General features: G+C 36.6%; 1 protein-coding gene across 1 annotated transcript in view; it reads left to right on the top strand.

Moving 5' to 3' along the window:
- LOC127418750 (uncharacterized) overlaps positions 1 to 14033 on the top strand; it is a 61770-nt gene that overhangs the window by 38631 nt on the left and 9106 nt on the right. The window contains exons 11-14 of the mRNA XM_051659523.1: positions 5293 to 5359; positions 12098 to 12305; positions 12413 to 12575; positions 13229 to 13378. Of these exons, the coding sequence (XP_051515483.1) occupies positions 5293 to 5359; positions 12098 to 12305; positions 12413 to 12575; positions 13229 to 13378 (588 nt within the window). The remainder of the gene's footprint in view (positions 1 to 5292; positions 5360 to 12097; positions 12306 to 12412; positions 12576 to 13228; positions 13379 to 14033) is intronic.

Here is a 14033-nt window from a genome sequence, read left to right as displayed (position 1 = left end):
CGGTCTACTTTACTGAGATCTTGTGACTTCAGAGTCCACTGGAGGACACTGAACTCATTGTTATGTCTGTGGAACCAGCTTGAGATTACATTTGCTTTGCAACATGGTGTATTACATAGCCATAAGAAAATGAAGGGACTGTGGCCTTAAAGTGATGCACATAGCCAGCAATAAGGCTGTGACATTGTTCAGTTGGCATTAAGAAAGCAAATTTGTGCTAAGAAAATATTTCCCACACTACTGCATCTCCAGCCTGAACCGTTGACAAAAGGCATAATGGAGCCATTGATTTGGATTGTTTACACCAAATTCTGACCCAACCAACCAATATGCATTTCACAGCAGAAACTGAGATTCGCCAGAACACGCAATGTTTTTCCAATCTTCTAGTATTAGAGGAACCTAGTATGGTCCTTTGCTGCTGTATCCCACCCAACAAGGCCCTGGATGGAGTCCCTGAAGCCCCCTGCCAAATTTTAGGGTATTAGCCATGTTTTCACCATCTCCACCATTCACTGTTTACAACTGAGTAGGAGGAATGCTAAACAGAAGCTTCGTTGGTTTTAGTTTAGATCTGTATTTGTCTCTATTTGTTTACTCACAATGGTGCGTTTGTGTGCTTATCCTGTATGTCTCAACAGAGAGAAAAATGTGAGATTACGTCCGTAACATGCCAATGCGAATATGTCACACGAGAGACTGTGTGAACTCAGCCCTCTTGTGAATGTGCATACTGCTGCTGGCCAGAAGCTATGGTTTAGAGTTAAAAAGTTCTTAAGTATTGACCTTGTTTCGCACCAAAAGCGAGCGTTTCACTTAAGACATTTAACCACTGGAGTCGTACGGATGACGTTCATGATGTCTGTATGTGATAATTGGAGCTTTAAAGGTCTAATCACCATCCACTAACATTTTAAGGCCCTACTGAGCTGAGATATTTTTCTATTTTTCTTCAAATGTGTTCTGCTGAAGATAGAAAGTCATATACATCTTGGATGGCATGAGGGTGAGTAAATGATGAGAGAATTTTTATTTTTTTTTTTTTTTTTTTATCATGGTGGTGACCTTCCATTCATTGACTTCTAATGTCAACACTGAGATAATAATATTTTCTTTCCAACAGACCCTAAATAAAACCCTCACACAAAACTTTCTGCTATTTCACATTTACATTTAGACATGATTTTATATGTTTATTTTTTTTGTTTGTTTTCCTCTTGGCTTGTCACTACAATGTAGGTGACTTCAGGTTTAACTAACCTTGTAGTAGTCTTAGCATCAATGGCACACTGCAAATTGCATACAAAACTGGAAAAACTTCCTGAAATCAACAGTTTTATTCTTATTGGCTGGCTTTATGTAATTTACTGGAGTAAGGGCATTCAGGATTTGTTATCAGTCCACCTGGATACAAAGTCTTGTTTACAAGGTTCTGCATTGATACAATGAGCGCTTTGGATGACTAAATAATCACTGAATTTACACAGGATAAAGGGGCTAATTCACGAAACAATTGCCCCACTTTTGCATGTAGTATTTTAGCACAAAAAAAAAAAGCTGTGCCTTATTCACTAACCACCTGTAATATAGCTGGATTACACTAGACGTCTTTTAATATTTGAACAGATTTTTAAAATACTAGCAGGCCGAACACATTAAGGTGCGTTCTTGAAATGAAGTAAAAATTTAACTCCACCTGAGTGCTTGTTCGCCATTTCTGTTTCTTGAGCTTCATGACCCAGCACTGGTTCAGCCTGACTAAAAATCAGGATGAAAATCGGTATTAAAATTGTGTTGTAATCCAGGCTTTAAGTGAAGCAATCAGCGCTGCATCTTGAGTATTTCAATTAAGTCACTGTGATTCCTTTCCATGCAAGCACGCCTCCTTTCTATGTAAAGGTACATTTGTGCCATTGCCTGATCTACATAATTCCTTCAATCTGGCACTAAACCAGCGCAGGCAGCGCTTGCAAATAAACTGCACTTTTACCGGCCGGCACTCTGTCCTTCTGCAATGTCTCTGACACAAACACTTATACATATTTCACACCACATTCACCGAGCCTCTCTGTGCTGGATATGCGGTTTATCATACCTCACTGGTATCCCTGTCTAAGACCGAACAGCCTGTGAGGAACAAATAAACTTAGTCTCAATACACACATACACACATCTGTAACTCATAGTGCAAATGAGAAACTCATCTCATGTGCCGAATCAGAAAATCTCCTCTATTCACCAAGTTCAAATAATATTAGGAATCAGAATATAAGTAAAATGTTTAGAAGATGTGTTATGTTCCACAAATGTTGCAGTTACAAAAAATTTTGAACCACAAGTTTTTACTAATATTGTTCCCTTTATCCCTCAAAGAAACTAGGACAGCACAGTGTCAGGATATCTCAATCCAAAGGTCAGAGATGCAATGAACTTACATTACATTGTTACTTATATATATTATGACCTACATACATATACCTGTCACAATTACATAATCCCTGATATGATAACGAATATAACGTGCATTGTCAAAGCAACATGCTTCCCTGTTCACAGATCATATATGCCTATTTTTAATATTACGTAATATTCTGGGTTTAATGCAAATTTTGCTCAATCGACTGCATTTGTGGCATAATGTTGATCACCACAATGTAGTTTTGACTTGTCCCTCCTTTTCTTAATTTAAAAAAAAAAAGGGGCAAAAATCTGGGTGACAGTGAGGCACTTACAATGGAAGTGAATGGAGCCAATCTGTAAACATTAAAATAGTCACTGTTTCAAAAGTATAGCCACAAGAAGTAAACATATTAGGAGTTGACCTGATTTTACTGTGATAAAATTGCTTACTAACCTTTTCTGTGTAAAGTTATCCAATATTACAACTTTGTTGTAATGACGATTTAACACCGGAAACCCTGTCATCCCATAAAATGACAATTTAAACAACTTTACAGCTCAAATAATACACAAGTTTTGATAGAATTCATGTAAGTGCTTTTATAAGATTATAAGCATCACATTTCTGCCTTTAAACCCTCCAAAAATGGTCCCTGTTCACTTCTATTGTAAGTGCCTCACTTTAACATTTATTTTTTTTTATTGATTTTATTGATTTTTCTTTAGAAAAGAAGGGACGAGCTGAAATGAATCTTATGCCACAAATGCAGTCGATTGAGCTTAACTTGGATTGAACCCGGAAGATTTCTTTAAAGTGGGCTTTAGCAGTGTGAATGGAAAGTGGACGGAGATCTAATCGCATCTATAGTGTACCGAATAGAGGTCTGAGGGTGTTTTCACTTTGTCTTCTTTAAACGAACCAAACTCAGATCCCTTTAAGGGGAACAAAATGTAAACAGTGATAAAGGACCCAGTTACAGACTCTTTATATTCTGTCTCTGGCCCTGACAGTGGACTCAGTGTGTCCTTTTTCAGTGAGTCTGTGTGTCATCGTTACCTTTGTACCGTAAGCTGTAAAGACATGAAATGTGTTCAGAATGCACGTTATAAGCAGTCTATAGTGCAGACCTAGAGCATGCCATACTTGAACCACTTTCCAAAATGGTCCCAGTTTAGTTTGCTTGTTCAAATATTGCCAAAATCCACATGAACAGCTCTCAGACCCCTGAAACTAACTTAATAAAAATAAAAATAAATAAATAAAATAAAAAACCTGGGTCAACTTTCATAGTTCAGGACAGTGTGAATGCAAAGTGAACATTTTCATACTTATAATTTTTATTATCTATTTTTTATTGATTTAATTTTAACTTAAACTAGTCTGACTTTAGTTCTTGCGAAGAGGCTTCAAGCAATTTCAAAGTCAAACATAATGCCACTGAAATTGCAAAACTTTGGCTTTAAAACAAATTTTGAAACAAAATTCGACCCTGTGACAATACCATAAAATCATACAATCATACGTTTTCTATTTTTTTGCTTTCGTTTTGCACTGTTGCCAAAGTGTAACCGTTAGTTGGCGTACAAAATTCAATGCAAACACAATGCACAATCATGAAACAATAATGGAAAATCTGTTACAATTTTTTTTCCTTCCTGTTATTCCTGACATGTTTTGCTCACACCAAATCCTCAAAAGACCACCTAAATAAACATGGCACAATATCAGATACTGTATTTCTTGTAACAACTCCAACTTTTTCAAGTGATCATTATATATTTTAAAGAATTTTTTTTTTTTTAAATTATCTTAAAGCAAACAGTCAAACAAATAAATAAGTAAATACAGAAATAAATACCTCATTACAAGAATATGTAATTTATATAGGAGTGGTGGTGGATTAGTGGACTAAAGCACTGAACAGGTAAGAAGAAGGTTGTTGGTTCAATCCCCATAGCCACCACCATTGTGTCCTTGAGCAAGGCACTTAACTCCAGGTTGCTCCAGGGGGATTGTCCCTGTAATAAGGGCACTGTAAGTCGCATCTGCCAACTGCATAAATGTAAATATAGCCTATTATTGGATGTGATGATGTGTACAATGGAATACAGTAACGAATGAACGTTACACTTATATAGTGCTTTTTCTGACACTACACTCAAAGCATTCTCCTCAACCACAACCAGTGTGCAGCATTCACCTGGATGATGCAACAGCAGTCATAGTGCACCAGTACGCTCAAAACACACCAGCTATTGGTGAAGAGGCAAGAGTAGAGTTATAGAGCCAATTAGTGGATGGGGATTATAAGGAGGACATGATTGAGATGGGCCAATGGGGGGAATTTAGCCAGGACACCAGGGTTACACCCCTACTTTTTACAACAAGTGCTCTAGGATTTTTAATGACCACAGCAAGTCAGGACCTCAGTTTAACATCTCATCCAAAGGACAGTGCCTTTTTACAGTATAGTGTCCCCATCACTATACTGGGGCATTAGGACCCACACATACCACAGGGTGAGCACCCTCTGCTGGCCTCCCTAATACCTCTTCCAGCAGCAACCTTAATTTCCCAGTAGGTCTCCCATCCAAGTACTGACAAGGCTCAACCCTGCTTAGATTCAGTGGGCAACCAGTCTTGAGCTACAGGTTGATATGCCTATTACTGAAATAACTGAGTGATCTCTGAACTAATTCGCTGATGCAACATCTTCTGGGTCGCTATTCAAGATTTGATTAGAGCATTTGTTGCTAAGCTGTTATCAAATAGACTCATTTTGAGTAAATTGATGCTAGCAGTTGATAACCAAATGTGTAAATATGTTACATAACAAAACTCTATGGATCTCATTGGTTCTTGAGGAATGAGGTCACTAATTTCATTGTTAGGATTACTGTATTTTAAAGCCCAGGGAATTCAGAGACAAACCAAGACATCTCGCTATCTCAGCACTGAGTAAGTATTCTCTTTTTTTCTGCTCATGTGTTATTAGATGTGCACATCTTATGCAGGTTGCATTTGCCAGACTGTGTAGAAGCATTAAACAAATTGGCAATTATATATTGACAGTTGAACAATAAATAAACTTAAATCCCTTAAACTTGATTGTAGTTTCTTGCTGTTGAGAAGAAACTTAAATAGTATTTTAAAAAAAAATTATAGTAGTAGAACATTGTGCCATTTGGCAAATTGTTTACTTTAAAAAAACAAAAAAAACAAGAGAAGTTGTACTAAACTTCAGCAAATGTTGTATAGGATATAACTTTAAGTATCACTGAGATTCACATCAATTTGTTCTGCCATTACCCTTGGGGATGACAAGTGGTGGTTGCTTTAAGACTCGAAGCATGCATTCCCCTAAAATGTCATCAAAAATGAGGCATCAATCATATATATTTTTTATCCCTTGGTGCATTTCAATATTGTAGCAAATATAGACAGTAAAATAGCAAACAGCACTATTGCACTTGATTCAACTCACAAAGTCTACTTACACTTAAGCCTAATTTAGTCTAATTCAGTATGTCTGTAGGCGTCAGTGGACAGATTGTACAGTAAAGCATAGTGAACACTTGATTTTAATGGAGCAAAGATCGATTTGGACAACAGGCTCTAAAGGACTTGCAGTCATGTATTTTTGTCCTGCACAGAATGAGAAAGCTCTCACATGGACTCTCCCATGTATAATATTGTGCATGCATTTTTCATGACCGCATATTAATTGGGAGACTACATGGAATATTTACACAATTCAAATTCGTATGTCACTACAGGACCATTTAAAATGAACTAGTAAAGGCAAAATGTCTATTAAAATTTGTGAACTAAATAATGAACAGTTACAGCACCTAAAAATATGCACTTTCCCTTATTCACACAGATACATTTTAATCTAAAATCTCTACGTCTGTCTCTATCATGAGTGTTTGGACTTGGACAACTTTTTATCTGATTAGAAAGTAATAAAAGTCACTGTCAAAGTGGTCAAGTCATTTTGCATTAGAGATAACGTAATTGGTTTATCTATAACTCACTGTAATTTAGCAATTTACTAAGTTAACACATCACTTATTATAATTTGTTTATTGCTTTATTTTTATTACTTTGAATAGCAAGTTAATATATTACTTATTATAATTACTTTATATGGGTAAATTCTGGTATTCATCAGTCAACCACTGCAGAGCAGACACAAAAGTGCATCTATAAAATAACATGAATTATATCGTAATCTTCAAAAGAAAATTACTTAGATTTACAAAAATAACCTAATTGTATGACAAATACTATTTACACTACCAAAAGTGTGGACATGTTTGACTGAATTTATGTTTCTCATGATCTTAACAGCCTTCTGATCTTAAAGGGATAGTTCCCCCCAAAATTAAAATTCTCTCATCATTTACTCATCCTCATGCCATCCCAGGTGTGTATGACTTTCTTTCTTCTGCAGAACACAAATTAAGATTTTTAGAAGAATACCTCAGCTCTGTTGGTCCTCACAATGCAGGTGAATGGTGATCAGAGCTTTGAAGGTCCAAAAATGACATAAAGGTGGCATAAAAGTAATCCATATCTTCTGAATCCATATCTTCTAAAGCAATATGATAGGTTTGGGTGAGAACCAGATCAATATTTAAGTCCTTTTTTTTTTTTTTTTTTGCTATCAATCAGCACATTTGACCAGCTCCAACCAGTAGGTGGCTGAATGTGAAAGTCACTTCCACACCAGAACGTGGAAGTGAAAGTGAAAGTGTAGATGTACAGTTAAAAAAAGGACTTAAATACTTATCTGTTTCTCAACCACACAAATCAGATCACTTCAGAAGATATTTATTTAACCACTGGAGTCTTATGGATTACTTTTATACTGCCTTTTGGGAGTCCTGGTCACCATTCAATTGCATTGTAAGGACCAACAGAGCTGATATTTTCTTTTAAAAATCAATATTTGTGTTCTGCAGAAGAAAGAAAATTATACACATCTGGGATGGCGTGAAGGTGAGTAAATGATGAGAGAATTTTCATTTTTAGGTGAACTATCCCTTTAAAGGTGCACTCAGTAACTTTTTGTTTGTGTTATCTTGGACTTATAGTGACACCTGGTGGTGTGGATGCAGCATCATTCAAAATCAATAGTTTTCAGTTACAGATGCTATTGTAGAAATTCACTATTCACAATTAGCCATGATTAATTTAATCCAAGAGTGAACATGTCCAATAACAAGACGGTGACTGAGATTAAGCGAGTAGTGTTTAGCTGGTCATGTGATTCTAAATGCCCCTGCCCCATGTAGAATAAAACAGACCATGGCCATTGTTAGAACAGAATTTGTTCTATTTGTTGTTGAAAATGTTATATATTTTTTAAATGGAAGTTGGTTGAGAGAATGCCTAAACTAGAGTGAGCAGAGCTGTAATCTTGGCAAAGGGTCTCTCTCTCTCTCTCTCTCTCTCTCTCTCTCTCTCTCTCTCTCATGCATACACACACACACACACACACACACACACACACACTGGGACTTATTCATGAAACAAGAGCAGAACCAATTTATGTGTAAATCATTCGTGAAACAATTCTTATGTAAATTGTTGCATTGAATGTGACATTGGGCCTCATTCATGAAAATATCGTAACTACACGAAAAAATTGGTAGTAATGTACGTGTAAAATGGAGCTTCCTGAAAACTTTCTGCCAGATTCACAAATGCTTCGTATTACTCAAGTTGTACTAACAAATCTGTGGATATTAGTGAATTCGAAACATTCATAAATAGAGCGCGTGTGAGCGTTCATTCACAATTATTATAATCCATGCCCATGAAAATGTTATATAAGGAAGGATTCAGACTCGCTAGTAAATGAGGAAAGGAAGCTTTTAACACATATGCGAACAGTAATTCAATTTTTTTTTTTTTTTTATTCACATCGTAAAATATTGATTTAGCAAACACTCGCATCTAAAAAGAAAGTTAGGAACTTGCAGTCATCTTTGCTTTTATCAGAGGTTATTTAGTGAATTAACCAGTCCAAGAGCTCAATAAAAATGGTTTAACATTAAGCTTTAGTGTAAATCATGTTCAGTTTATGCCGACAGGACATCCACCACCTTCTCTGGTTGCACTACATACTCTCACGGCGAAATCGTAAGAATTCATACAACTTTTCTAAATTTGGCTAATTCGTATGATATCGTATGACTGCACTGGTATGAATTCGTACGACTCACTACAACCAATGATGTCGCTGGACTCCATCTAATATGCGACAATTATTGCTTCTGTCACACACAACAGCTTCCTATCATGTTTACACACCTCACTACAGCAAATGACGTCGCTGGACATTGTTCCATCTAATATGCGACAATTACTTGCTTCTGTCACACACAACAGCTTCATATCATGTCACACACTCTACTGATCGGTTAGGTTTAGATAAGGGGTTTGGGGAAGGGTATAATATTAATAAGCATGTCCTTAACGCCTCGTGTGCGAAACTCACGCTTACTTCCGCATTAGACATCCGGGCATTTGCACGATGAAATCGTACAAATTTATACGAATGAACTCGTACGAAATCATACGAAATAGCCAACTCATAAAATATGTACACATTTTCATGAGACTGGGTTGCTGGTTCCGTTGAGTGCATCGACCACATCATTGGAGAAACTTCTCAAGTAAATCCAAGACTGAATATTCTTCCCTTGCAACAGGTACAATCTTAAAAGAAATTGACAGAATGACTGAAGAAGGTCTTTGACCGAAACGCTGAAATATATTACGGATTTAAAAGCTATTCGACAGTATGCAGGCTTTTTCTTTTTTCCCCATTGTATTGTTTACGCACCTACCAGCGATGCGTTCATTTATGTTTTTACCACTAAACATTCGTCAACTGAATGTAATTTACCGATGAAATCTAAATAACAGAGCTTATATCAAATAAGAAAAAAAAATGTCCAGCCATTCACATTAGAGGGCAAATCCATGTCAAGACCTTCTGATGGAAATGAGCAGAGTTGGGGAAAAAACTATATTGTGAAAAAATTAATGCAAGCAGCAAAGAAACATTTGTAAATAAAACCCTTTTTTTTTTTTTTTTTTTTTTTTAAGGTTAATTTCACTCATTAAATTATTCATTATGTTTTCATTACTTATTAATTTAACTTCTATCAAAATGTAGTTCTGGCAGTTTGTCTGAAAGAACACAACACGTTCAGATGTCTTACACGATTTACACGTGTTCGGGAGCACTAGGAGCTGGTTGCACCAGCTGTGCGTAATTTCTCACGTAAGTTGGGACGTAAAGTTCACACTAAGGGCTTAGTAACTACTAGTTAGTTTGTAACTAAATCAGCGCTTAATTTGGTTGCACCACCTGTTCTTAAGTGAAGACTTAACTAGTAGGTCGTAAAGTGATGCGTAGTCGCATAATATGACGTTTACTTGTATTTATCCAATAAGCAGCCTTCAAATTTGTGCACAGAAGTGTTAAAAAGCCGTGGATTTCAGTTTTATCTAGTTATAGTTGAAATAAATAATGGATGATAAATAAATACTAATACAACAGGCTGGAAAAACAGACATTTATTCATTTTAATATCCTATATATATTTTGAATGTGTAGTAGATACTAAGCCCTTAGTGTGAATTTTACGTCTCAACTTAAGTGAGACCTTATGCACAGCTGGTGCAACCCTGCCCAGGTGTAAATTTTGTTCGTACCAACTAACGTTTTGAAAATACGAAAACTTTCATGAATCAGAAAATGTACGTCAGACCGGCTTTAAGAATTATTTACACAAAAAATCATTCTGCTCATGTTTCAAGAATGAGGCCCATTGAATGTGATGTGATTTAACCAGAAATTTGTTCTGCCCTTTTTTCCCATGAATGAACTTCAATGAAGTCCATTGCTTTGAAATAATAATCCTTTGTAAAATTATATTTCAAATAATGCAATGTCAAATGAATTTAAATGGCATTTGTTCCTTTGTTTGCAAGGATATATTTGTTGTCCTGTATTACCACCCGGCTCATAAAGGCCGCAACATAAAAAGGCAGAGACAAAAATCAAAGTACGAAGTCATTTATTAAGATAACAAGAATAATCTAGGGGTTATGTATGTGTGATGTGGCGCTCCATGTGCACGTCTTTGTGAGTGAGCGCGTGTGTGTGTGTGTGCAGGTTTAAGTGGTTTACAAGGACTTTTTTGTAGGTTATAAATTGGTAATTACAAGGGTATTATGCTATAAATGTGGTTTATGAGGACATTTCTAGTTTCCCCATAATTCAAATCGCTTAAAGTTTTTTGTGAGGGTTCGGTTTAGGGGTAGGGTTAGGGGATAGAATCTATAGTTTGTACAGTATAAAAATCATTATGTCTATGGAGAGTCCTCATAATGATAGCTGCACCAACATGAGAGAGAGAGTGTGAGTGTGTGTGTGTGTGTGTGTGTGTGTGTGTGTGTGTGTGTGTGTGTGTGTGTGTGTGTGTGTGTGTGTCGAGAGAGAGAGCAAGAGTTTGCTGGGTACCAAGCTAAATAGCCCACACCACCACAAAGGTGTATGCAATAAGCAGTTATCCCCAGTCACCGATTCCAACTCTAGCACTGCCACTGCTAAAGCAAAAGGAAGCAAGGAGGTCGTAACATCCTGTTACACACATTTACATACTGGACCTCCAGGGACTAAAACATTGTTTATTGTTACAAACTTTTAACATAGAATGATAGATGAGATGAGACTTAACACAAAATAGCACCTTTGGAAATTGAGCATTAGACATTTCAGTGCTGCTCTAGATGATTTGTTCAAAAACAGACCCTATTAACTGTATCTGAATTCAACATGTGATATCAATTTGAACCCTCTCATTACAATTTGGGAATTCTGTGGTCTTATGGCCATGCTCTTTGAAAATCCTAGAATCTGAAATCAAAAGTGTTCCGCTATGACCACCAGTGTGGTCTATGCACTAAAAGCACTGCTTTCAACTTGTCATAAGACATAAACTCGGTTTTGTTGGTGTGATGAAATTCTGCAGCAGTCAATAAATCAGAGAAAAACACACTGACCTTATTCTCACTTGCAACATTGTTGGACAGCCATCACTGTTCAGAACGCTCAAGGTAGGATTCAACTTCTTTGAATGTTTCTCTATAACAGTGGTTTTCAAAACTGGGGTCTTGGTACCCCCAGGGGGCCTCAAGGGGGGTTGTGGGGATCTACAGAAAAAAATTAGAAAAGATTAAAAGTGTTATTTCTGTAAAAAAAAAAAAAAAGTAAACATTTACCAACCTTTACAACCTTATTCTCTTCATCTGAATTGCATGTCCTATATATTTTGCACTATAAACGGTGCAACAGTACATCCTATGCCTAGGAAATTTTGTTTATTTTACAGTGCCGCCAAAAAGGATTTGAACAGTCACGCTTACAAATGTCTGATTGCGTTAACAGTTTGTTTAGGTTTAAAATGAAACACTAATTTTACTGTTCAAAATAAAGGCAAACAGTATTGTGACACTTTGGTGTTTGTCAAAATTTATGGAAGTATTCATAGTTAATGTGATGGACTAGGTACTTTGCTACAACACCTACAGTTTGTGCTATGTGCCTTATTTGATATATATTGTTATCAAAAGCACTGACATTGGTGTAATTGTCTTTTATATATATGAAAGAATGGCATCAGTGTTGCAAGCGTTAACACACCTGATGGACCAATGGATGGATGTACAAGGAATCCTGATATTTCTGTGTGTGCTGCTTTTGGTGAAACACCTAAGTGATGTTCGTTCAAGAAACCTGCCACCTGGCCCCTTCCCTCTGCCTTTCATTGGAAATTTTTTGAATATCGGCTTTAATGATCCAATGGATTTCTTTCCAAAAGTATGTGTACAGTATGTTTTTCTTGCATAAATATGTCTGATTCTTCGCTGCAATTGCAACGTGACAATTGTGTAAGTTTTTCTGTAAGTTTATCTCATGTTTGTCAGATTGCTGAGTGGTATGGAAATGTGAGCACTCTGTTCCTTGGAGAAAAACCCTGTATACTTCTCACTGGATACGAGTCTTTCAAAGAGGCATTTGTTGAACAGGCGGACATCTTCACAGACAGACCATACTTCCATGTGAATGACAGGATCTGTAAAGGGAAAGGTACACACACAATCAGCAACACAGTATTTAGCACTGCCCAATAAATGCCACCAACCATAAATGGCTCGCCAGTTCACAAGAACACATGACTGATCAGGAAATATTTTGCAATCCTGCTTGAATAGAGGGCATCAGTGTAAAAACAATGAATAAGTGTTTGTTATGAGAATGAATTGCAAGATTTGAAGATACTACTTGAAAAAAAACATTTGGTTACTATGTTGCAAAGCGAAACTGGAATTCTATGTAGTGAATACAGACAAGTTGAGTGATATGAACAGTGCAATGTATATCAGCAAACAGCAAACCTGCAGCCTGTGAGAAAGACCCTCAAAGGCACAACATCAAACAATGGACTGTTTAATTCTAAGAGAGAGAATTAAACAGTCAGGGAGAGCGTGGAAGATGGTCAGAAAGACTAAATTAAAACTATTTTGGCACAAAAAAAAACAAAAAAAACTTTGACTAACATAAGTGGACCACAGGGGAAAATATGTGATATTTAGGTTGTTTAATGATGGAAATGCAACTCATCAAAAGCTCTCTATCAGAAATTTATTCTTCAATTAAATTCATAAGAACACAGCAATAATTTGTTATATTATTGTCCTTTTGTGATAATGGAATGTGCTCTTTTTGTTCTTTGTATGTAGGTCTGATCTTCTCCGGTGGGCACATGTGGCGTCAGCAGAGGCGTTTTGCTCTGTCAACACTGAAGTATTTTGGTGTCGGCAAGAAAACTTTAGAAAACTCCATCCTGCAAGAGTGTCACATTGTCTGTGATGCTCTGCATACTGAACGAGGTCCATTTCCTAATCACATATTTAAGAGCTACAGATACTCTGAGTGGCCAAAAGTATGTGGACACCCCCTTCTAATTAACCAGTTTAGCTATTTCAGTTACACCTATTTCTGAACTGTGCATAAAATCAAGCTAACAACCATACTTTCCCAGAAGAGCAGAAGCTGTTATAGCTGCAAGGGAGGACCAACTTCCTATTAATGCCAATGGTTTTGAAATTAAATGTTCAATCAGCACACATGATTTAGACCAGTGGTCAGCAACCTATGGCACCTATGGAGGGGTAATCACTGGCACGCCAGCAACGGCGAGAGTGGAGTAGACTATTTTATTTATATAAATTCCGCATCTGCATTCCAATCTACATCTTGATGTAATCCTTCCTCATGATCACGCAGAGTGTTTTCATGAGCTGAGTTAATCACGTGAGTAAACGACTGCTGTTTCAGTCAGTCAGTGTGGATGACAGCCTACATTCTGGGTTTCATTTGTTTGTTTTTGCTTTCAGAACACGTGATGTAATAAGGAAAACATTATAATTAATCCTTGAGATTTCCAACCCAGCATACAGTTACACCATGCTTAAACCATGATCTATTCAAAATATAAATTAAACCTGGAAATAAAGTTTTAGGATTTTGCAGGTGCGATTCACC

This window comes from Myxocyprinus asiaticus, chromosome 28, assembly GCF_019703515.2.
Source record: "Myxocyprinus asiaticus isolate MX2 ecotype Aquarium Trade chromosome 28, UBuf_Myxa_2, whole genome shotgun sequence".
Taxonomy (NCBI): Eukaryota; Metazoa; Chordata; class Actinopteri; order Cypriniformes; family Catostomidae; genus Myxocyprinus; species Myxocyprinus asiaticus.
The sequence above is the reverse complement of the archived record's forward strand: the minus strand, read 5'-3'. Positions and strand labels throughout refer to the sequence as shown.